General features: G+C 38.0%; 1 protein-coding gene across 11 annotated transcripts in view; it reads left to right on the top strand.

The window, feature by feature from the left end:
* Positions 1-26,290, top strand: part of DMD (dystrophin) — a 1,715,077-nt gene that overhangs the window by 1,154,138 nt on the left and 534,649 nt on the right. For all 11 annotated transcript variants that reach the window (XM_030575515.1, XM_030575505.1, XM_030575489.1 and 8 more), the window contains one exon: positions 6,738-6,973. In XM_030575515.1, coding sequence (XP_030431375.1) covers positions 6,738-6,973 — 236 coding nt within the window. The remainder of the gene's footprint in view (positions 1-6,737; positions 6,974-26,290) is intronic.

Raw genomic sequence — 26,290 nt, 5'->3', positions numbered from 1 at the left:
GAAATAAGATGATATGCTGGAATTGCTGCAGCAAATTGTGACTCATGTGTTTAATGAAAAAACCTTGTCCAGCAGAGAGAATACACACAGTTTTGTGAAGTCATTTCTTCACTATATTGTTTTCTGTGGGCTACAGATAGATATGTAATATCCAGCTCAAAAAGAAATAGGCACCATGTCTCTCAAGGACAGTGTTACAGATACAAAACAAAATACAGTGTTACAAATACAAAAAACAATAGAAAACTGAAGTGTATGTTGTTTTTTATGTATTGATTCATTACAGTATAATTTCCTAGGTATTTCTTTCTCTTTCCGGCAATTAGATAAAATCTGTGACCAAAAGAGATGTACACAAAAAAACTTGTTCTTCCTTCCCCCTTCCCTTCCAAATAAAAAACCAAAAAGGAGCCCAACAGACCTCGAAATAGACTGTAAACATTTAAAAAGTGCAACCTTGGGCATTGCCAATAAGCCACAGGTGCATGAGCAGAAGGAAATCAATAGCAATTGTGAAGAGTATAATGATTATTCCATGCTCATAATACATTCATCCTAACATGCACTTATGCATCTGTTGCTTCAGTAGATTTTTTTTAAGGTAAAAAAATCCACTCCTATGCAAATCATTTTAGTGCTATTCTTTATGATTTGGACAATGCTTTAGAGGAGACTAATTTTCTTTGTATAAAGAAGGATATTGCTAAGAGCCAATCCAAATCATTGAAGATTTCCATCTAGGAAAGACGACAAGTGGCAGCTTAGTCTGAAGCAGCTAATAATAAATGTTATGTCATCCATTTCTTACACCGATGTACATTTAACCACCAACTACAATCACATCGACAATGGATTGTATTTCTTATTTCTTTGGGATAAGAAGAATAACTCAAACACTTTCCATTTAATTCTTTCTGCATTACAACAGCATTTGCTCCCCTGTTTCTCTATTTTCCTCTGAGATTTTTAACTGCCTCCAGTGCTGCCTCTGTTTGACATTCATTTGGTTTAAATATCTTTGAGACAATGAGCAACCCTCCCTTTTGCGGGGACCAGGAGCAGGTAAAAAAAGCCTTCATGCCAGCTGAGGATACATACAATATAGCGCACACTTAGGTCATGATACCTCTCCTCCCTGACATGCTCCTGCCCCATTAGATGGAAATGGCTAGTCTCTACTCCATTTGCCCCATATAAGCAAGAAGGAGAGCAGAGCAGGACAGAAGCAGCCCAGGAATTTTTAAAAGGAGCTTCACTTACATTTTAAATACTGGAGTTACTGGAATAGCTCTATACTTTTCATTACACTGGGGATGAATTAAGACCTGGAGAGATTTAGAATCATAGAATATCAGGGTTGGAAGGGACCTCAGGAGTCATCTAGTCCAACCCCTTGCTTGAAGCAGGACCAATCCAGAACTAAATCATCCCAGCCAGGGCTTTGTCAAGCCTGACCTTAAAAACCTTTAAGGAAGGAGAGTCCACCACCTCCCTAGGTAACCCATTCCAGTGCTTCACCACCTTCCTAGTGAAATTTTTTTTTGTAATATTCAAGCTAAACCTCCCCCACTGCAACTTGAGACCATTACTCCTTGTTCTGTCATCAGGAACCACTGAGAACAGTCTAGATCCATCCTCTTTGGGACCCCCTTTCAGGTAGTTGAGAGCAGCTATCAAATCCCCTCTCATTCTTCTCTTCTGCAGACTAAACAATTCCAGTTCCCTTAGCCTCTCCTCATAAGTTGTGTGCTCCAGCCCCCTAATCATTTTTGTTGCACTCTGCTGGAATCTTTCCAATTTTTCCACATCCTTCTTGTAGTATGAGGCGCAAAACTGGATACAGTACTCCACCTCACCAATGTCAAACAGAGGCCTCACCAATGTCAAATAGAGGGAGAATGATCACGTTTCTTGATCTGCTGACAATGCCCCTACTTATACAGCCCAAAATGCTGTTAGCCTTCTTGGCAACAAGGGCACACTGTTGACTCATATCCAGCTTTTCGTCCACTGTAACCGCTAGATCCATTTCTGCAGAACTGCTGCCTAGCCATTCAGTCCCTAGTCTGTAACAGTGCATGGGATTCTTCTGTCCTAAGTGCAGGACTCTGCACTTGTCCTTGTTGAACCTCATCAGATTTCTTTTGGCCCAATCCTCTAATTTGTCCAGGTCTCTCTCTATCCTATTCCTACCTTATCTGCCACTTCTCCCAGTTTAGTGTCATCTGCAAGCTTGCTCAGGATGCAGTCCATGCCATCCTCCAGATCATTAATGAAGATATTGAACAAAACTAGCCCCAGGACTGACCTTTGGGGCATGCCACTTGACCCATGTTGCTAATGATTACTTAAAGGTCTGTGTGATCCTTTTTTCTTTTGTGACCAGAATGACAATATTGTCTGTGACTGTGGAAAAATTTGTATCATGTTAACTTTTATGATGTCATACAAATAACAAACTGTGAACCTCTTGCATGGTCAGGGAGGGAAGTTGCTATTTTTTGTTATGTGTATTTTTCAGTTAACAAAAGCTGTTTTCTAAAATGATTTTTAAGAAGTAACAATCACATCATAATTTATGCTCCACTGATATTTTTTTTCATTTAAGCATAGAAAGAAAAAAGTGCAAATAATGTACTCAGATATTGAACTGATAAATGTGGTTTAAATGGATGGACAGATAGATTTAACTGCAGTAGCTGTCATTAAAAACTTAATATTTGCAACAGTCACTGTTCCAAGGTAACTTAAGTACTGTACCATTTCCCTATATTTAGAGTTGGAAATAATTATGAAATATTAGCACATTTCTAACTATTCAGATAGTAGATATTACTTTATTTAACCATACAGAAGAAACATTGTTTTCCTGAATTTATAAAATGTTCATTTAAAAATATTTATATCAAATCACAGTCTTCAACGTTTCAGTAAGTGTAGCATAATTCACATTATAGCTAGTTGTAAATTGTCCAGGCTTTCGGGGTCACTAATTTCCACTATACTGAATAATGTGTTTTAACTTTTTGAAACATAGTAGGCCAATCTATTCAAAACAGCCATAAGAAGTAAATTTTGTATTGTTTTTCACATTATTGATCATTATATTCACATTAACTGTAAATTTAAGCATGACTTTCAACCCCTTGATTGAATTTTTTAGTCCAGACTCTAGCTCTTCTGGAAGGAATAAACATGGATGTGGAAACTGTCTCAGTGGCCCATCTTCCAAATGGACGAAGTTTAAACTGCAATAAAACAAAACAAACAAAAACCAACATGTTGGTCTTATCTAAGTGGGGCAATAAGGCCTCTTTGCCTTCTGAAGGCAACATGCACCACAGACAGTCTTTCTTTGCGCAAGAAAAAGCCTGTCCACTAAACGCCCCTCACCTTTGTCCTTTTAAAAAACTTAAATCCAGTGCCCAATAACCGTGTTTTGCATTTGGAATGCAAGAAACTGCAGGTGGTACCACCCAAGGCTTAATTCCGGCTCTCATGGCTCTGACATTGTGCCATTTAGGCTGTTGAATCAGGTAGAGGCTCTGCAGCAACATTGCAAAGGAGTTATTCAGGTCTTCCAATTTTTATAAAGTGTCAAGTCCTAGTACATCAACGTCCTGTATTATTTTATCTTTTTCTTCTTATGATGGAGTTACATTTTAACACAATAGAATAGTAATCTATAAATGTATTTTAAGACATCTGAGTGAGCCTCTTGGGAACACACTCATTATAATAATATGAGGTCTGCTTTAAAAATATTTTTGCAAATATAATTTTCAAATCGGCGGTCATGCTAATAGGTCTTGTGGCTGTCTTTTGCTTTGCTAAACATTATGTGTAATAGCAACTTAAAGCATATGTTTGCCTCTGTCATTAACTGCGTGCGCACGCGCACACACACACACACGCACAAATTCTCTGAGCAGCCAATTATCAGATCTAATTTTTGAATGATAAAAGCACAACTAAGGGTCAGAGGCTTGGCATTTAAAATAGTGTACTAGCAATGTAGTACTCTTAGGGCATGAGTTACCATGAGTAATTATACTTTCATAGCTTTCCATTGAGAGCCATGTATGTTTACCTGTCTTACAATGAGAATCCAGTGAAACATTCCTGATATGACTGCTACCCTAAAACCTTTTCCTTTGCTCCAAGAATCCCCTGTATCTAGGCATGGATGTGAATTTATATGCTGTCTATGTAGCAGTTGACTCAAGTCAGATATTGAGTAGTTCTTTGCTGTCATCTTTTAAATGCATTATATGTGAAATTGCTGCACTTGTCAGTTGTTGCTAGTTCCATTAAACCAGTTTGTATATTTAGGATCTGACCCTCTGTGTGTAAATATTTACTCATGTGAGTTGTCCCACTGAGTGAAGATAAGATACATTGTACTATTAAATCATGCAGCAAAATAAAGAATATAAGTACCTGGCACTTTATGTTGTCATTTATTTTTACCTGTATGATATGTGTCTAAAATACTTCCATTCTGATATTATACCATTTTACACATACTTTGCACAGTTATAAATAAGAATGCACATTGTCAGGCAGTGGGGATGCAAGTCCTAGATAATTATTTATACACTTGCTTATTATTTTCTTCGTAAACAAATATGAAGGTCATCTATATTTTGATTTCCCTATATGGACTGAACAATAATGCCTGTTCCAGGAGGTAGGCATCCTAACAAGAGATCAGAAATATAATCAAGTTCAAACAAGAGTAGCAACCAAAAGCCTTTCTGTGCCCTTAAACATCATCCATATTTACAAAACTAATCTAGCTCCTGCAACACACTAATGCCCTTAATAAATAAAATAAATGCCCCTATTGAGACCCCCCAAATCTCTTCGGTAATCTGCAAATATCAATGAACTATGCAGATCCAGTCATTAGAATCAAGTAATTTTAGATGAGCAGCAAGGAAAGAATTGTAAAACAGAGAGACCCATAGCTGGAATTCCCTTGCCAGGAGATTCCTCTCCTATAAACACTTTTGCTAATCACAGCTAATTTAATGTGGGAACATGTACAAATGCTGCAACTGAGATAAGAGTCCAGTTGTTTTAGGTGATGAACATATACACTTTAAGAAACAGTCTGTGCTCAGAAAAGTTTACAATCTAAACAATCAGACAAAGGGTGTGAGCAAGGAAGTTTCTTTAATCCCACTAAGTCACTAAGCTAAGGTCATGGGAGAATTCTGTTGTAGAGATAGGAATTGAACCTGGCTCATCTATGTCCCAGTTGTTCCTCTTCATCTGAAGTATTGACTTTCAGTGTTGCAACAGGAGAAATTTGTTAGCTCACACAGTGACTTTGTAGTGCAAAGAGGTGATCTCTAAATCAATGCTAATCCTATTTATGCTTCGCAAACTCAATACCCCAACCTCTTGAAACCCAGCCACTCTCCAGGTCACTGTATCAGCAATCATAGTGGCATTGTTTCTCAGCCATTCTAAAATGGCCACTGAAGGCCTCAGTGCCACAGCTGGGTGTCCAAATAAGGTTCTTCACTCAGGCTACAAACCTCATCTTCAATCAAAATGTCTTTCCACCAATTCCTCCCAACCATTCACCTTCCAAATCTATACCATTGCGAAAAGGACCCACTTCAGCGCAACCCTTCCCAGTCTGCTACTCAAAGAATTACATTTTTGAGTAGTTCAAAGCTTTCTCTGTGTAGAACAAAATTCTTCTTTCTCCACAGCTCCAACTATCAGGCAGGGAGGCAATGCTAAAGCCCCTCTCCTCTTCTCTACTTCTGCCACCACTGTTGACAGAATACAATAGTTCCCTAATTTTGAGGGTCTTTTACACCTTCTCCCCCTTACCCTCCACCCCCTGCGACACACCCATGCACACACAGTATATCCCCTCCCCATAATGTTTCAATATAAGTTTTCCAATGTGGTAACCACCAATGATGTTTTTATCTTGGCCTGGATTATTGGAGGGTAGTCCCCATTAATTCTTAGTCTGGCCCACCATTATCCCAGGAAATCAGAACAATCCATTCAAAAAGGTTAATAAAATGCAGCTATCACCCTGTTTTTGGTGAGACTCTAACCTCACATAAAACAAAGATGGCCCAGCCAACCAATCCCAGCTATTGAATCTTCTTGAGTGTCTATTTTCTCTGAATTCTGAATCCACAAGTGTCATTCCCATCATCACACAGTACAGACTGTTCTTACTCTTGTAGCAAAAACAGGCTCTCATCCACACGATGATAAATGGAAGGAGAGACAATCCCAGTTTCACTGGTAACTCAAGATTTGAGGGGTAGGATGTAGGTCACAATGGTTTGGTCGCTACTGGAACAGCAGGTGTTTTTTATCCAAACTAAGCAGGGTATTGTGTGCAGCCCAGGCTTTCAGGGAGCAAGGGAGCAGAGTACTTCAGTGACCACAGGTTTGGGAGTTGCGATTACACAGGGCTATTTCTGATACTGCTTTTGTCACAGCTGGGATGGGATGAGCTCTTATAGGTAAACTGGGGGAGGGAGGCTGAGCAGAGAGGCTGGCTATATGTGAAGATATGCTTGGTATACTATATATAAATTCATGTGATTTGTTTTATTTGCATTTTCACATTTCAAGTGGGCAAAATATTACAAATGATTCATTACCTTTCCAGTGAGTGAACGATGTTACTGAAATGAGCAATTTATCATGGTCCCTTTATCCAATAACGTTAACATTTTTTTTTTAATTTTCAGAAACTTCTGGTCAAACTGTTACTGTGGTTACACAAACCGTGATAACCAAGGAAACCACCATCTCCAAAGTAGAAATGCCATCTTCCTTGCTTCTGGAGGTGCCAGCTCTGGCTGACTTTAATAAGGCCTGGGCAGAACTCACTGACTGGCTTTCTTTACTGGATCGAGTGATAAAATCCCAGATAGTGACAGTGGGTGATCTTGATGACATCAACGACATGATTATCAAACAAAAGGTATGAGACATTTAGACATTAATTTTTGCAGTTGAAAGCCTGTAAGAGCTATTAGAAGGATAATTGTTTCAGCAGGGAACATAAGAAGAAACATTTAGATTAAGGTAAGTAACATACAAATTCCACAGTTAATCTGTTGCAAATTGACTTCTAGGATTTGAATTTGAAAATAACTGAAAAAGAAACAGAATAGTTTTTTCATAATGAAAAAGGCATTTATCAGAATATCAGAATGTCCCCTTTTATGAACATGTTTGTGCCACAGCAGTGAAATCAGATCTGTCTGTCTATCTTCTTTGTAATGCACCCATCATTATGGTGTCACAGGCTAGGGGGTCAGATATGGAACACGAAAAGAGGAAGGAAATATATAGAAAGATCCGTGATGTAAATAGAGAAAAAATATACTTTTCTGTACCTTTTTCACATTTGAGTGTTTCTGTAAGAACTTTCTGAGGGGCTTGTATCCTGCTGTCATCTTGTTATGAAAAGCTCCTCAGTCCCTTTATACAAAAGAATAGCTTATTAATGCAAGTGTTTTGTCAGCAAACGGCGTAAGTATTAGTCATCTTTGAAAACACACAAAAATATGGAAATACATGTGCATAGACAAAAACCCAAAACTTTAACTTCAGCAACTCTGTGGCAATAAAAGTAATTTGTTATTATATAACCTGGAAGTAATTACCTGGCTTCCAGATTTAACAGTGCTGAGTATAAAAGATTCAGCTTGCCTGTGCAAAACTTTAAGTGCTAAACTTCCATTCATTTGAGCTCTTCTAAACTGAATTTATGGCTTTGTATTATAAAATATTCCTCTGTTTCATCCTCCAGAAACAAAGCCTGATTATCGCAGAGGAGAGAAGTTATTATTTTTTTTATTTAAAGAAAAAAAGAAAATAGAAAGAATGGAGAAATTTTGTATGATCTTTTTCGTAAACAATTCAGCAGGAGAAGGATTTATTCAAATACATAAGCATCTAGGTCCTTTTCTGTTTCTTTGTCCTGGGTTTCACTTTGTGTGTTTTCACAACTTGTGATTATTTGACATAGGTTGTTTCCCTCCTTTTTCCCCCCCCACCCCTGATACTTTTATTTTGTATTACCTTCCTGAGGTAGCAAACGGTTTTGGTATTCATCTTCACCAGTGATTATAGAGCCGGTCAATATTTTCAGAGTAAATCTGTACCATCTCTTAAGAATGTCATAATTGTATTGGGTTCAGCGGACACTAGATAAATATACTACAGCACTAGATAAATATAATTTTAAACAATTTCAAAACATATTATTTTGGTCATTTCTAAGTGACATGAAGCCCAAACAACAGATGTTAGATGATTTTTGTACTTTTTGTAAAGCCTTAGATTGAAACATGTTGTCAAATACTTTATTTTAAATGATCTGATCATTTTGATATTTAAATAGTAGTAGCCAAGGTAATAAATCCTTAAATTTACATGCCTCTAATTTGGGAGGAAAAGCACAACTAAATAAGCATATTGTGCCTATATACTATTATCAGATTGGTATAATAATCTAAAATAGATCCTAAGGAGCTGTTATAATCTGCCAGGTTAATAATAGTCTACAAATAAAGTAGAATTTTTGCAATACAGTCTATAATTTATCAGGTCAAATATATACCTTTACAACAATGATGTGTTGTGAAACCTTCAAAATTTATTGGGTTTCATAAATCACATTTTCAGAATTAGTCTATCAAAATACTTACCTTATTAAGAGCTATTATCCCATAAAAATAAAAGTTGCTACCTTTTTCTACATACACTAAAACATGGATCAGTAGATGAAAATCTCAAAAATACATCCTGGTATTACGTTATATGGTAGTCTAAGGCTTCCAGCAAACATTGCCTATTTCTTTCATTTTAGCTCCTTTATTCCTTATGATCTGCACAGTATTACACTTCTGTTTCCCTTTTATTGAAAAATGTACAGGGCAAGACTATTTTGGTTAGCAGTTGAGATTCTTCCTATTCTTTTTAGCCAGCATAAACTATTCTTTTTAGCCAGCATAAACTGTCTGGGTTCTAATTTCATAGATATATAATTATTATTTCTCCAGCTAAACTCTAGAAGAATTTGAAGCATAAATGGTGAAGAACCATAATATTTTTCCTTGCTCTGTGTTAATTTACCAGATTTTAGCATTGCAAAGCATAGTTAAACAATAGCTTTTCACTGCTTCAGCTTATTTCTTAGAACTTAAGTCTTCCTTAGGCACATTGTGGTCTGTGCACATGGATTGTTGCACCAACGCAAAACCCATAAACCTCAAAATCCGGGTCTGTGTGGGTGAACTGATTTATGGTGCTGCAATTTTGGGGGATCCAACCCAAGATGTCTTGAATGCAGAGTATCACCCTGTAAAAATTGTGTCTCATAAAGGTGTCTCAAATTAGGCATCCAAAAATAAACACATACACAACTTTGGAAAATATTGGCCATTTTATACCTTGCTCTAGAAAGATGAAACCGGTCTTTGTTTTATTTTTGCATCTTTCTTTTTAAAAGAAAGAATAAATTGTCTTTAGTAAATATAAAAGTTAAATAATATTTTAAAGCACCAAAAAGAAAACCCTCTATAAACCTGGCAATACATGTAATAGGATATTTTCCAAATTGTCCAAGTAAAAACAAGTGACCTTAAGCTTTCCTTTCCTCCACAACAGCACATAATGTTATTAAGACTAAATCTCTAAGGGCATTTTGCTCAGGTTCATTTCACTCTCATTGTGTCACAAGATCATAAACACTAACCCTGCCACATTTATGAAGGAAAAACATTTAAGACATCATTAGCCCTCAAGTGAACTTTGCTTGAAAGTGGTCCCAATGGATTGGAACTGTGAATGGTTATAGTAATAAAGTATCAAGTACAGAGCTTGTGTGGGTGGGTGGGGGGGTGAGTGTGTGTAAGTAACAACAAAAACGTGATCTGGCCTTAGTGTTACAGGAAGCAGTATGTCTTTAAAATATAGTAAGCAATGCATACATAGTGTAGAGAAAGGAATTTTGCAGAATAGCAAAAAAGTATTATAATGTCTAATAATTTTATCTTATTTCCCAGATTTATTTAAAAAATATGAGTGGGACCAGATTTTTTTCTGTAATAATATATCTTTCTTGAATGCAAGTGTACTAAAGTGTTTTAAGAAGTACATAAATACGTAGTTCTCTACAGTATATTTTAAGAAACAGACATTTTAAAACCCATCGAAAATAATTAATATTAGTATAATAGTTTTTATTACTTTGCCATGTATTCATAAAGGGAAAAATATTGTACTGTACGCTTTGACACAAAGAATTGATCTTTTGCAACAGTTGGGAGTTCAAAGCTGTGATATGAGCAGCATGTTGTCTGACTGACGAAACAGAAATATATGGAATTTGTCTTCCATAACCTGGTTCTATGGCTAAAGTTGAGGAAAATGATGAAAATAAATAGCATACTAAGATGTAGACTGCTGAGAGAATCAACATAATAAAGTTCAATTCAATTGGTTTCAAATGATGCTTTATTTTATTCTCATGACTTCAGAGCAGTCAGAAAGATCTGGACTCACGGTACAGTTTATTTACTTTGTGAAAGAGGAATGAGTGAACACAGACATAAACTTTTTTTCCTCTGCTTTATTATGGAAAGGTGGTAGCTTCTCCAGAGTTAAGGTGTCAACAAGCTTTCTTATAAAGGCCTCTTTGGCATCATTATAAATATAACTTGGAAAATGTTTGTCTTATAGTTTGTCATATTTCCCCTGAAAGCAGAGGTAATCATGCAAAGTTTGAAGATAATTAATCATGCTGCTTTTGAGTTATAGGTAATTAAAATGTAAGGAAGGACTCCTGTGGCACCTTATAGACTAACAGACGTTTTGGAGCATGAGCTTTCGTGGGTGAATACCCACTTCCTCAGATGCATCTGAGGAAGTGGGTATTCACCCACGAAAGCTCATGCTCCAAAACGTCTGTTAGTCTATAAGGTGCCACAGGATTCTTTGCTGCTTTTACAGATCTAGACTAACACGGCTACCCTCTGATACTTAAAATGTAAGGGTCACTTGAGATTTTGACTTTTGTCTAATGTTTAGACATTTAGTGAGTTGCATTGTGGGTTGTTTTGGGTCTAATCCTCACCTGGTAGACATTTGCTATCGACTTGTGAGGCAGCAGGGTCAATCAGGTACAATATGGGTGTGAACATGCTGCTCTCTATTTAGCAGCTACAGCTTTGAAACAAAGTCAAGGCCCTTCTATAGCTAATAGAAGTACTCCATTAGCCTGTGTGCTTTGGACTGCAGGGCCAACATTATTATGGAGAACTGCTGGTATTTCCACAGTACCATTATATGACTAATTTTGGTCCCATTAAATAGCTAATTTTGCTCCCCATTTTAACTTGTGCGGAAAAAAACAGAGAGAACACAAAGCAAAAGTCTCATGTTTTCAGATGTTTAGAGTTAAGTATTATCAACAACTAGAAAGTGTCTGAAATCTTTAAACAAACTGTGTGTACTTTCTGAAATTGAAAAAAATTCAAAAAGAAGACACTTCAAGCCTTTTTAATAGTCTGATGTTTCTTCTTTCTACCCAATGAAATTACATTACGTCACGAAATTGGAAATACAGGAAGATTTTGATATTATCTTATAAAAGAGGCAGTTTTCAAGGGCAAGAATAGTAAAATATTTAAGCATTTGAATATTTGAAAACTAGACACAATTTTCAGTCAGTGAAGGAGTTGGAGGAAAAACAAAAACAACAAAAATTCAGGGCTAAAATGATTGTTTTCACTACTGACCCTTGATCTGGCCAGCCTAGTTTTCAGAAAGTGGGGGGGGTGACAGGGGAGGGAAGAAAAAATCCAGAATCTGATAAAATTATTCATGTATTCTACAACAAATAACCACCTGATTTAAGGGGAATGTGTGCCAAACTCTTTTCAAGAGGTGCTAAATGAGGATCACAGAGTTTAAGAACCCTAGATTAGGTAAGAAGTTTATGGATGCAATATCCTGGTCTTTGAGGTAAGAGAGGCATGGTTTCATTGCTGGACTACAGTGCGCCTCAGATTGTTTGAAACCTCTGTACTTAGACGATGGAAAAATTAGGGTTAAGAATGCCCATCCTTTTCTGTTGATTGGTTTGAATTTACAGATGGAGGAAGCACCATGATCTGTGAAAAAGTTGGATGTTATCTGAGAAAAATAGAGAGGAGCGTCGCACGTAGTTTCTGATTATGAGAGATGGGGAGGAAAGTGGAGTTGAGAGTGGTAATTAAAAAAGTAGGGAAAGTTAATGGTTTATTACGTGCCTTGTTTACAGACATTATGTAAAAAAGAGACAAAATTAGCATTTCAGTAGTTACTTCCCCCCCCCCCAAGCTTTGGGCATAGTTCTGTGATACTTATTTTATTACTAGTACTGCCTACTAAGTACTGTGCATACACCTGAACAAATGGCATCATCACAGTTCTGTGGAATACATTGTTACCTTTATTCAAAAGTTTTCTATCTAAACTGTTTTGGACTGAATTTTTTTAACAAAACAAAATATCATGAAAAGTATCTGCTTTCGTCAGAAAACTTAATTTTGTTTTTATTGAAAAAAATCCAATATCTATGTTGTTTTGGGTTTTTTTTTCAGTATATATATAAATGCTAACCTGGTGCCTCGTGTGAGTTTGGTAGCCTCATGTCCCCATCTTCTGTATGAGCCAGGCTCCATGGCTGGAATACATTTCCCATGATGCACCATAGCCAGGGACTGCTATGATGCAATGATTCTCCTCTCTGAGAGAAGAGACCTTATTGCATTATCAGACATACAGGCTGACTAGACAGTCCAAACTATAGAGGAGAATGGGAGCTTGAGGCAATGGAACCAGTATACCCATGCCATGACGTATGAAATGTTCATGTTTTGTCTGTTTTTTTTTATGTTCTAAAATACTGAAATATTCTGTGGAAAATTTAGACTACAATGAAATATTTTTCATTTTCTGAAAAAATTTGAGCAAAAAACTCCTACTCTTTTCAGTCAACTCTGTATAACATGTATTTGTAAGGTACATTAATGACTAAATTTTCAAAATCTTGATCACTTTTTGCAGGAGCCAGTTGTACTTCCTATGTTTAAGCTCAGTTTTGTATCTACAGTTGATCTGCGGGGTACAAATCTAGGTACTTGCACACACTTAACTATCTAATTTGGGGTCAAATCATGTAGTTAGAGGCAGAGGCATAGACACTCAACTTTGGCCCTGTCAAGTATCAGAGGGGTAGCCGTGTTAGTCTAAGTCTGTTAAAGCAGCAAGGAAATCTGTGGCACCTTATAGACTAACAGACGTATTGAAACATGAGCTTTCGTGGGTGAATACCCACTTCGTCTTGCATCCAATGAAGTCGGTATTCATCCACGAAAGCTCATGCTCCAATATGTCTGTTAGTCTATAAGGTGCCACAGAACTCCTTGCTACTTTGCCCCTGCAATTCATATTGCATGTAATTTTATTAGTATAAATGCCACCTATAAAAAGGGAGGGAAGGCCTCAACCCTTTTGAAAATGCAGTACTTAGTTTCCTATAGATATATGTAGCACATTCAGAATAGTGACATATCTGTGTGGCTCCCATGGACAGTAGAGCACCTCCTCACATGTTTTGCATAGTACCAAAAGGATCAACAGAAAAAGGTGTGGCCCATGTATACACATGGTATTAAATTGTCCATTAATATAAACTAAGGGAAGATCCTTCTCTGTACCAGACTGAATTCAGGTGGAGTGCAAGCCGCTTGGGAGTGAAAATTCACCCTTTCTAATCCCAGTTTAGGGAGAAAAGTTGTACCATAACTCCCTAAGTGATGTTGCTCCAGTCTATAGGTCAGTGCAAATGTAAACAAATGGGCTAGTGGCCTACCAGTGCATTACCCTGATGGAACGCAGGTTGCCCACCACTGCTATAGGTCGTATTAGCAGTCTCAACCTGTGCTGGTTGCAGGGTGCACTGTGGCCTCTGGATCTGCATAAACGCAGATCTGCAGACACCCTCTGGACCCATTGTTGGGACATGCTTATCCTGTCTCCAAAGTAGAGATGGAACTGAAATCAGTTCTGCAGCATGCAGTGAATACATAGACATTTCTGTGCAGCTGCTCTGCTAGCTGAACATCACTGCAGCCCCTATGCAGAGTTTAAGGGGTGTGGAGAACCTTGAGCCAACCCTCTTCAGCAGGGCAAATTTCGCCTTTGGTTCTTCACTTGGGGGACTAGAGCTCTCATTTATGATTAGTTCAAAGCATTATATTATTCTATTTAGCATGAAATATCTAGCAGAATTATTTTTAGTCTATGTCATGCTGTTAGACTTCTTAAATTAAAAAAGTTATTCTAATTTATGATAAATACTGGAAGGCTGGTTTGTGTGTTTGAAGTGAAAAATATACTAATAATCAAGTGGAGTTCTAAGCACCCTTTAAAAAAAAGTTAGAATTACAGGATTTCTCTTTGAAAGGTTTTAGCATTTTTATACAACATAGCAGAATGAAAGACTTTCTTCCAGCCCTTAAGCTTAGTATTAAAGGTTAGAAAATGCAGCATGATGTGCTAAAGGGACTTGTACCCAAAAGAAAGCTGAGTCTTTAAAAGGAAAACTGCCATGAATCTGAAAATTGGACCTCTTGGGATACAGAATATATGCCAGAAGACTCCTTTTTATTATTCTATAGCCATAAAGAAATCCAATATTTTAAAATAGTTTGGCCATCTCATTATGACATGACAGAGAATAGATGTGGTTTTTGCAATAATAAAAAAGTCACTCAAACTAATTTTTCTGGAAAAGTGTTTAGCAGCCACTTCCTTATTTCTCTGAGGTGTTCAAACATTGGTACATGCAATATCTTTTTATCTCTAAGGACCTGATCCAAAAGTCATTGAAGTGAATGGGAGACTTTCCACTGATTTCAGTTGGTTTTGGATAAGCCCCTAAAGCATCAACTTGAAACAAAAGTAGGTTAGTAATGGCTGAAGGTCACTTCCCTCAATTATTGTTTGTAGTCTGTTAAGTGAATGTATGATCTTAGTCCATTTCCGATCACACACGTTTCTGTTCAAAAGGAAGCCATCATGTTTGACACAAATTGACAGTGCTGTTAGCTTCAGCAGAAAGGACATTCAGAAGAATTTTCGCTGTTTTCTCCAAGTCAGCACTCAGGCACATTTGTGTGTCAATGATTAGAAAATTCTACCACCACTGTCCATGCTGTGTCTATTCTGTTGGTAATAGATTTTTTTTTTTACATAATTCCTAAGTGTGACCCATTACATGAGTATAAAAGCTTCAGTTCAGGAAACCACTTCATTAGGACTGCTCACTTTTCTAAAGTTGCTGTTGGCATTATTATTATTCATTTATGTATTTATGTTACATTAGCGCCTAGAGGCTACAGGCCCACTGTGCTAGGCACTGTACAAATATATAATGAAGAGCCCCTGATCTGAAGAGATTACAGCCTAAGTGTAAGACCGCAGTGGCTAAAACAAACTGATGCGGTGAAGCACAATGAAACTATACTAGTCAGCACAAGAAACAGTGTTCACAGCAAACCAGCTGCCTTTCCATTGTTCAGATTTTTTATAGGCATCCATCACAGCAGAGAAGAGGGTATATGAAGCAGATCAGTGAAATGGCTTTGTGGGTATTTAAGGGGAGCTCCTCCCATGCATAAGGGGAGCAAAGAGAGAATGTATGATGGTGCTTCTTGGAAAGTTTTAAACTTTGGCTGTCAAGACTGGCTACATTTGTAGGAAAAAGATGGGAGACAATGTCTTGATACTGTGTAAGAGATGATTGATGGAGTGGGGGGTAGGCGACAAGGTGCCCTAAGAGTGCTCTAAGGGCTTGTTTACACTTTAAATTGCTAGAGCGGCACAGCTGTGCAATTGTAGCATTTCAGTGTAGACAGTACCTGCACTGATGATGTTACCTGGGGTTCTTCCAACCCAAAGCTCTTGGTAACTTTACTCTGTGCAAGGTGATGTCAGGAAATAAATCAATGGAGACACGGCCATCTGACTGATAGATGGCTGTCACAAGCAGTACAATACAAGAGTGCTCTTACTTCGACCTATACTTTATTTAGTCTCAAGCACTTACGTCTGCAACAGGTTAGTAAAACTTCCCCAACCCTCAGTAATTACCAACATTTGGTGTGGCCCTCGTGTGGTACAGTGGCAGCCATCCAATTAGCCCATCTTTCAGCTTCCATTGGAGGCCCTAAACTGAGTCCATGAACTTATCCCGAAAACTCCAAGCCTCTCCCTCGTTATTTATCCTTGTTAGTAGACAATGACATGTCAATTCAAAAAACTTTTTAGGCAAGCAGTTTCAAAAGCTAAGCAAGAGGTTTCCTCAGATTACTAATTAGCCAGATGTGTTCCTGCAGGGTCTGTATGCCTTGAGGCCCTGACAGACACACCCCAGAAGGCAAATATAGATAAGTTTTTTGCTTTCCTCCTTAAACACAGACCCCAGCACTTCCAACAGAGATTTCATCAGGGATAGGTACGGGATCAGGCAAAGGTTTAGTCCTTCTGACTTAGTCATGCTAAGGCTGCACAGGCTTGCAAAAAGGCCTATTGGTTTTGGCTTACTGTTAGCAAGTATGATTATCAATATTATACTATCGGAAGTGGTCCCTGGACTTTTGCTGGTTCATTAAAATCTCCTTGTGGGAGAGGTTGTCCTGTCAGCATAGTTAATCCACCTCCCCGAGAGGATGTAGTTTGGTCAGTGGAAGAATTCTTCCATCAGCCTATTGCTATCTACACAGGGATTTAGGTCTGTTTAATAACTTCACTCAGGGGTGTAGATTTTTCACATGCCCAACTGACATAATCAAACCAACCTAATTTTCATGAGTAGACCACGCTTAAGTGTTCATAAAGTGCTTAAGTGCTTTGCTGGACTGGAGCCAAAATTCATTATGGGAGAAGAGAACTTATCTGAATAATCACTGTTAATTTTAATACTTCTCATATTTTGATAATTTTTTTCTAGTGCCAGAACAAATATATGTGTTACTCTGTGTGTGGGCACGGGGCATGTGTGCATGTTATGTGCATGAATATGAGTTTTGAGGAATAAGTTACACAATTTGTTTTCATGCCAAAAGAAAAACTTAAAAAAACCTTCCATTTTCTGAATTGCTAATGTACAAGGAATGTTCTATTAAAAATCACTTAAAATCAAATTTGCTGTTGATATTTTGAGTAAGAGGCTTGCAGTTGATACCATGATTCTGAAACAACAATAACAAAAAACACTGATGGGCCTTTTTGTGTGTGAAATGATTGAATGTAACTATGGCTGGTTTCCTTCCTGCCTTTCTAGAGAGTAAATTGAAACTCAACTCTATAATATCCTTTGTTATAACTGGTGCAACGATTTCATAAGCCCCCATTTTAGTGTGAATCTGTGAGACAACCGTATAACCAGGAGTCCCATGATACTGAATTACACTAACATGCATAATGGACAGTTGATATATCATGTTATATACCAGCAGTCAGTCAGCAAGAGCCAATTACCATTCTGTATACATAAGGTGAAATTCTGTGCTGCATCTCTAAGAGGCACAGCGTGGAACTCACAGTCCAAAGAGAGGGGGAGCACTAAAATGACTTTAAGCCAAGTTTGTGCCCTCCCAATTCTGATGTGCTGCAGGAGCCATAGAAGTCCCTGGTATAAAGACCTCATGGGACTTGGAGGACATGTAAGACCTGCAGGCTGCTGTGCAACTCTGAACTGACCATATTTGTGTGTGTGTGTGAGAGTGCATGCACACGCACAAGAGACAGAGGGGCAAAATTAGGAGTGGTTCTCTTTTTATTTAGAAATTGTGAAAGGTATAACAATAGCGTCTTTTCCAAGTCATAATGCAATGTAGAAAACTCCAGCACAGTTGTAATCATAGAATGCAAATCAAAACTACAGGGGCTGACTGATAAATATGCAGTTTTCATGGGACGGGACAAAATGTTATAAATATAAACATGGGGTGCCAGCAGAGCTTCCTAATGAAGCTGAGCTTGAAACAGACAATTATTTTATGTGAGAGATGAAAATTATCCCCAAAGTATAAATTAAAATAGTCACTCTCTGTAAATCCACACTAGCAACCCCTTGAAATGAATCCATCTGATACCTTATATAAACACAGTTTTGTGATAAAAATAATAATATAGACACAGGGCATATACCTGTGGAGTATAGCTCCTCTAAGATAAAACCAATCAGCAATACCATTGCCACCTTTCCTCAGGGGAGGGCTGCTTTAAAATCTGGCTTTCTGGGCTGTGCCAAGTAGCCAGTTCCTAGCCTCCTGGCTGAGAGGGTTGAGATGGCTTCTACTGCCTAATCTCCAGGAGGACTTTTCTCTTTTGCCAATGGAGTGAACCAGGCCATAACTATAATGTTTTATGCTACTGTATTGTTTCACAAAAACAACAAGGAGTCTGGTGGCACTTTAAAGACTAACAGATTTATTTGGGCATAGGCTTTCGTGGGTAAAAAACTCACTTTTTTACCCATGAAAACTTATGCCCAAATAAATCTGATAGTCTTTAAGGTGCCACCGGACATCTCATTGTTTTTGTGGATACAGACTAACACGGCTACCCCTTTGATACTTTGTATTGTTTCACAGCACCCTTGTGATGTAAACAAATATAACTTTACTTGGGATTTTCAGAAGAACCAAAGGGAGTTAGGTGCCCAGCCCCACTAAATGTTAGTAAGAGTTGGGCATCTAACTCCCTTAAGTTCTTTTGAAAATCCCATGTTTAATTATTACTTGTAGATAAACTGAGACTGAAAGTTAAGGGCAGAATTTACAAAAGCATATAGAGTAACTTAAGAGCACATGTACTATTGAAATTTAGTGATCCTGAGTCCCCAGAGTCCTAACCTCTCTGCTCATTCTCTCTTCAGTGTGGTCCAGCAGCTGTCTTTAAGTTATCAACATATATAAGATTCAGAAATAAGAAAGAGAGAAAATACAGTACCTCTGAGTGATCTAAGTGAAGGGGAAAAGCTGGTATAGCAGGTCCTGAGCTTCTCTCCTAGCATATTTGATCAATAGATATTTGCTTTTATGCAGATACATTTCACAAATATATTCATCAAGACATTAATATATGCACCCCAAGGACCTGTAATAAGGTAGAAGAGAGGAGTGTTGGGGTCTGTAAATCCCACGCTAGGCCCAAAGGGGTTAAAGGACAATACTGGGCTTAGGTAGCCATGCCCCTCAGACCTGAGAGCATGTGCTAACTGGAGAGAAAACTTAAGAGGGAGCTGTGACAGGTTACCCACAGGGTGCCACTTGGAACTGGGATACCACTGAGCCCACCTGACCCACCGGCCTGGGCTCCCTTTACACTGTACTGCTGAGGCAAGCCTGCCAAGCCCTTTCCCAGGCTTTACTTTACCAGCACACATACAGGTAGGGACACACCCAGCTGCAGCTACACACACACATGCTGAGATCAGCTCTGCATGGGAAGGCTCAGCTAAGGAACTGCCCAGTTTCTCAAGTGCAACCCCCCTTCTGGAGTGTAAAGCCAAAATTATACTGTCTTGAGTTGCACAGGGAACCTTAGAGCTTAAGCTCATGGAATATGCAACTGTTTTTTGCCCCCTAGTAATGTTTTCCACACACTGGTGTTAGACAAAACAAAACAAGTTTATTAACTACAAAAGATTGATTTGAAGTGATAATAAGGGATAGCAAACAGATCAACACAGATTACCCAGCAAATAAAACAAAATGCAATCTAAGCTTAATACACTAAAGAAATTAGTTATAAGTAGCAAATTCTCACCCTAATTTTTGTTTTTAGGCAGTTTGCAGAGATTCTTGAGGGCAAGCTATGCTTGCTTGCACTTTAAAACTCCAGGCCCTCCTTTCACAAACTCTCTAGCCTGGGTTCAGCCCTTCTCCCCCAGTTCATGCTTTGTTTCTTAGATGTTTATAACAGTCATCTTGGATGGGGAGACAATGAAGATGTCACTCCCCTGCCTTAAGTAGCTTTAGCATATGGAGGGAACCCTTTGTCTCCCATTTTGATTCCCACGTCTGGTCAGCAGAAAAACACAAGTATTATGGTGGAGTCCAGTACCAGGTGACTTTGTCACATGCCTCTGTAGTGGCATAGCAGCTATGAGACAGAGGCTGTTTGTAACATCTTCAAGAAAGCTTCCTAGGAAGTCTCGCTGGTGGGAGATTAGCATCTTCAAAGTCTTATTGTTTTCCCTAATGGCTCTTCCCATCCGGCCATCTAGACTGATTGCCTTCTGTCTAGTGGGCATTCCTCAGGGGTAAACACATTTGTAATAGATACATAGACAATATTCCTAACTTCAGATACAAAAATGATGCAGGCATACAAATAAAATAATCCTATTCAGTAAATTATAAACTTTTTAATATGTCACATGACCTATCATATACAAAATACATCATAGTTATTCCACAATCATACCATAACAATATGTCTGTGAAGAATATGGGGGCATAGTGTCACAGGAGCAACTGAGCTCAATCAGTGGGAGGCTGGCAAGGAAGACAGACCTACCCTGAGGGATCCTGGATAAGGGTGCAAAAGAAGCCTCCATGTGAGGAATAGGACTTCATGCTGAATACAGTTGGGGCTGAAGGTTTGGTTATCTCTTCTTTTTCTTTTGGTACCTTATTTGGATGTGGAGCTGTGTAGAAAGAGAAATGGTAGGATAATTCTAAGGGCATTCCAGGGTGCTGGACACTGTTGACTCTGATAAGACCCTAGATCAGAGCCCAGTGGACTGGCTGCCCCTGCTGAAGGAGAAGATAAGGCACATTCCAATCTCTCAAACCTCTGAGAAGGACATTTCAATGCAAAGTAAAGCTAAAGCCATCCTTGGGTGAGGAACTGGACTGAACGGCCTTTCTGTTGGGAAGGTGTTTGGGTTGTGCTATCCACTAAACAACCTAGCTCTCCCCTGACTCTAATCCAAAGGCAAAATATGTATTTATTGTTACAAATGGGATATCCAGTGCTCAGCATACTTTACAAAATAAATTTATACATTAAAAAAATGATGATTTCCCTTCCTCCAAAATAAATGAAAATCCCAGATCTTCCAATTAAAGAAAATATATTTTTCATAGTTCACATCCCAGTTTCCTATGTTTTCCATCCCAACATGGGTAGTAGAAAGAGTGCATAAATCTATAAGATCTGTCGTCATTTTATTAACATTTTAGTCTTGAGATGACCATTATGTAAAGTGTAAATACAGTCCTAGTCCTGTACTTCTAAAATATTAATATTGCTCCTTTCCCACTGAAGTGAATACTTGTGCAATAAAAACTAAAAATGTGCAGAACTTGACAAAAGAGTTCCTCTGAGAGATCGGATAATTGTTGAATCAGGAAAATCTATTCCTCTGCTAGATCTTGAGAAGGGGATGTGCGGGGGAGGGTGGGAGCATCTCCAGTAGCTGTTCTAAACCTTCCCCTCTGCTATTTTCTCTCTCTCTAATACTACAGCAGCATTTTCCAAGAATCATAGGATGTAAATAACCTTTTAATCCCTAAAATAAGAAAGTAATAACTTAATCATTACTCATCTGTCTAGAAATGCCTGTGCATTTCTGTACTTCCATAGATATTGTAACTGATAATTACATATGTGAGACTATATCCTAGCACTATTTTTTTCATGGTACATAAGTGTGAGCAAATTACACTCACACCTTAAATATGACATGCATGACTAATTCTCTGTGTGCATAGCAATCTGCATATCAGGTATTCAAGGACCTGGGCAGGACACTGTGTGAAAGTTAGATGAATTTATAAAGTTACTGGGACAGGTTTGATAGTAGAGGATAATGGTGAACTCAGCAATGCACTTATAAGCAGAACAGGAGAAGCGTAGATTAATTGGAGAGAAGTGAGCGGAGTGATCCGTGATAGGAGAATGCTGATCAAATTGAAAAGTAAGGCCTAAAAGATGGCAACTAGATATGCACTTTTGCATGGCTCTGAATGCTGGGAACTGAGGAAAAGACAGGAGCAGATCTTGAATACAGTGGAATGAAAATGTTACAATGGATGCTCGGAGTTACAAGTGTGGACCATGCTCAGAATAAATTAGGAGAAGTGTGAAGGTGGTACCAATTACAGAGAAGCTGAGGGAATCCAGGTTTAGATGGTTTGGGCATGGGAAAAGAAGACTGGAAGAATACGTAAGAAATAGGGTGTTAAACTTAGAAGTGGAGGATAAGAGAAGGTTTGGAAGATCCAAAACTAGGTAGATGGCTGTTATGCCAAAGGATCTGATTAGCTGCAGAGGGGCTGAGGAACTGCTCAAGATAGACTAGAAATGGAGAAGGAAGACTTGAAGAGTTGACTCCATTGAAGGAAATAAGGGTAGAAGAAGACTTAGTCAAGTGCTAACCCCTGCTCCTGTGTTAGCACAAAGAGGCCATAAAACTGGCTTACCCAAGCAGCTAAACATTTCCCCTCCATGAAGCATGAATGGCATAGTGTTATCATAACTGGCTCTATACCACTTCCTTTTAAAGTCATTAGCATAGTGGATGTTTTGGGGATGTGTTTAGCCTGCCGGGCACTTACCAACCATTATCAGATACCATAAGTAAGAACAATCCTCAGGCTGCTCTTACTGGCTCCCAGCTAGCCCCAGAATCAAGAGCATAAAAGTGGCATAAGGTTAGGACTTGCATCTAAGGACAAGTCTACGCAACAGAATTAAATCAATTTAAGTTAAATCGACATACAGATCATGTCCACACCATGCTCTTCTGTTGGCAGTGCTCCTCACCAGAAGTGTTTCCACCAACTTAATTGTGTGAGGCATTGTGGGGCACTGACAGCTGGAGTCCTGCTGCCCCAGGGCCTACAGCCCAAGATGTCAGTCCCATGTGGATCTTACAAAATTTGATGATGCCAATTCCCCACCATTCATTAGTGGAAACTAATCCTCAGGTATCCAGTGATGAAGAGAGAACAAAGTTACTCTGACAGGAAAGGTGGTGACTCTGCATGTGAATAGTCCCATTGAAACCACAGGGACTACTCATATACTTGAAGTTAAATATGTATTTAAGTACTTTGCTGCATCAGGCCACAGGGATCATCAACATTCTCCAAGAATATGATCAAGTCCTGGTAAAGGATCTACTAATGACCTTTCATGTAGTAAACATGGGTGATTTTACATTATTCAAACCTTATTTCTGATAACACCATAAGCAAGGTCATAGCAAACATTCTGTATTCTGTTGCTGTGGATGCATATGATATGGACTTTCCCATTACTCTTAACCAGTTACCATCATGCATTTTCCTCCCTCATCCATCCACTTTTTAAAAAAATTCTAGAAAAGATTTCATGCAACCAAATTTGAGTTTCATACCCAGAAATGTAGTCACTTCAACCAACACTTGCTTTTTTCCCTCTTGCTTTTTGACTTGTCAAAAGTTGCAGCTGAATTACTAACCATGAAATTCACAGTAGAGTTCTAAAATATTGCATTTATTTGCTGCATTGGCCCAAGGAACAAATGTTTCTGGTAACATCTGTTTGTAGTTGTGTGGAGTAGAGACTCTATTCTTGCGGTCATATGCTACTCACAGAAATGTTGCTTGAAACTGTTTTAAAAAGAAAAAAAGAACCTGCTTATCTGTTTTCTGTTGCAGGATTATTTCTAAATCCCCAAAGAGGAATAGATAATAAAGCCAGGCAGACCCCAAGAGTGAAAACATAGATGAACTGAGCTGATCCATTACTTCTAAAAGTACAATGTGTGTGTGTGTGTGGGGCTGGGGGGCTTTAAAATTTATATTGCATTTTTTTGTATGTATGTGTGGTAAGATTTTTCTTCTTTTCCCTACATGATTGGTTATAACAAGGGTGTGAATAATCCAAAATTCTGCTATATTGAACTGTTCTCTGATGTCAGATCTTATAAAAATCATTTTGAAAAGCTGTGAGAAACATAATCAGAAATGCCCTTTGATCTATGTTGTACCATACTTATCCCATTTTGATTTTAAAAGGCTATCTACTTTAGTAGGTGGTAGGCTCTAGAGGTCAAATCCTGAAACGTTCTGAGCATCAATAGGAGCTGTAGGTATTAGGCATCTCTCATGATTTGGCTCTAGTTATTGACAATAGAAAGGAATGTATGGTTATTTGAATTGATTGTTATGATTTCATATTTTCTGGATCTAGGACATCTGGGGCCTTTATAATAATTTATACATATCTTTTGATAATTCTCTCATTTGTTTGTTATGATATTTGTGATTTAAATAGTCTGGATACAGCTGGTCAGAAATTTTTCAAGGGAACAATTTTCCTTTGGAAAATGCTGGTTCAACAAAATCAAAACATTCCACAGAGAATGTGTTCATTCCCTAACATTTCAGTGAAACCCAAGCAAGTTCATGATGGAAACCTGCAAATATGGCAGGGTTCTTAATGAAACCTGCCTGGTTTCCTGTTTGCTTATCCTTCTGGCAGCTAGGGCTCCTAGGTTTCCAGCTCCTGTCAGGATCATGCCTGTTATCAGAATTTTGATGAAATCAACATGTTTGCTGTACAACATTTTTACTCTGACCAAAGCCGGCAGGCTGCTGAGGACCTGGTGTTTCCAGGGTTTCCAGGCTCCAGGTTCATTGGCAGTCTGCTAGGTGGATGGGCTCCCCAACACCCTAGGCAACCAGGTCTCCAAACCTCAACTTCCAGTTCACTTGGGTTTTAATTTTAGTTTTATTATATTTTCATTTATATTATTTAATTTTATATTTTTTATTTTAAACATTATTAAAACAGCAGTTACTTTAAATGGTACTGATTACTTACCTTATTTTCTTGTTCAGATTGTCCAATTGTTTCATAAAACCATCAAACAGGAGGTACTGAAAAAGAAAATAAGATAAGATGTCTCATTCAGTTCTAAGAAGAGCAGCAGCTGATTTAAATAATTTTAAAAATTAAAAAGAAAATAAATAAAACAAATAAAAAATGAAAGAAAATTTAAATTAAATAACAATGAAATAATATAAAAATGAAGTAAATAAAAAAGTAATGTCAAAATAAAAATATTTAATTTTAAAGTTCAAAATGTTTCATTTAAAAAACCCAAAACATTTTGTTGTGAATTTTTTTACCAAAATATTTAGATTTTGTTCAAAATGTCTGATGTTTTTTTGAATATCCATGCTGCAGAAAATTTTGAAATTTGCATTTTTTATTCCAAATTGGGTTGTACTGCATTACATTGTATATTTTTAATGTATCATTCTGTTTTCTCTAGAGAACATTCTTTTGTGCCCTAGTTGACAGTAAGGCATTTTCATCCTTCTGTATTTGAATTGCATAAAGCTAGGAGTAGGGTTTTTTAACCCATCCAATAGGAAATCTTTCCACTATGAGGGGTGTCTAGATAAACTTAATCTGCCTCAGCATAGGAGGGGGACTAGATGACCTCTTGAAGTCCTTTCAGGCCCACATTCCTATGGGTCTATAACATGCCTATGCAAGAACAGTTCCAACAGTAATTTTTTTTAGCAGAGCTTCAGCTGTCTGCTTCACAGTCTTTACAAACTCATGCATGCTGACTATATCACTAATGCTGGGATTTTCTTGTCACATCTGTTGGGTGGCCTTAGAGACACCATTATATCCCACTTAAAATCCGTTACAAATCACCAAGAGCTATCAAACATACGCTTACTTTGTAAATCATTCCAACTTTGTATTATATGCTTTTCACCATTACAAGAAGACAGATTAATTGAAAACCTGTAACATCATGAACAAAATATGAGTACACATAAGCATTTCTGTGAGTACTACAATGTACACATCATATGGCACAATCAAGGCCATGATCTGGATTGAGAAACCTGTGGAGAAGAATGATGAGTTTCTGCTTAATGGAATGTGATCCATTAACATAATTTATCTTGTCCTGTGGCACCTTATAGACTAACAGACGTATTGGAGCATGAGCTTTTGTGGGTGAATACCCACTTCAGATGCATCCGACGAAGTGGGTATTCACCCACGAAAGCTCATGCTCCAATACGTCTGTTAGTCTAAAAGGTGCCAAAGGACTCTTTGCTGCTTTTACAGATCCAGACTAACACGGCTACCCCTCTGATACTTGACATCATTTATCTTAGATCCCTTTTTTTTTTGCATTCACTAA

Source organism: Gopherus evgoodei, chromosome 1 (genome assembly GCF_007399415.2).
Source record: "Gopherus evgoodei ecotype Sinaloan lineage chromosome 1, rGopEvg1_v1.p, whole genome shotgun sequence".
Taxonomy (NCBI): Eukaryota; Metazoa; Chordata; order Testudines; family Testudinidae; genus Gopherus; species Gopherus evgoodei.
Note: the sequence above shows the minus strand (reverse complement) of the source record. Positions and strands in the feature narration are given on the sequence as shown.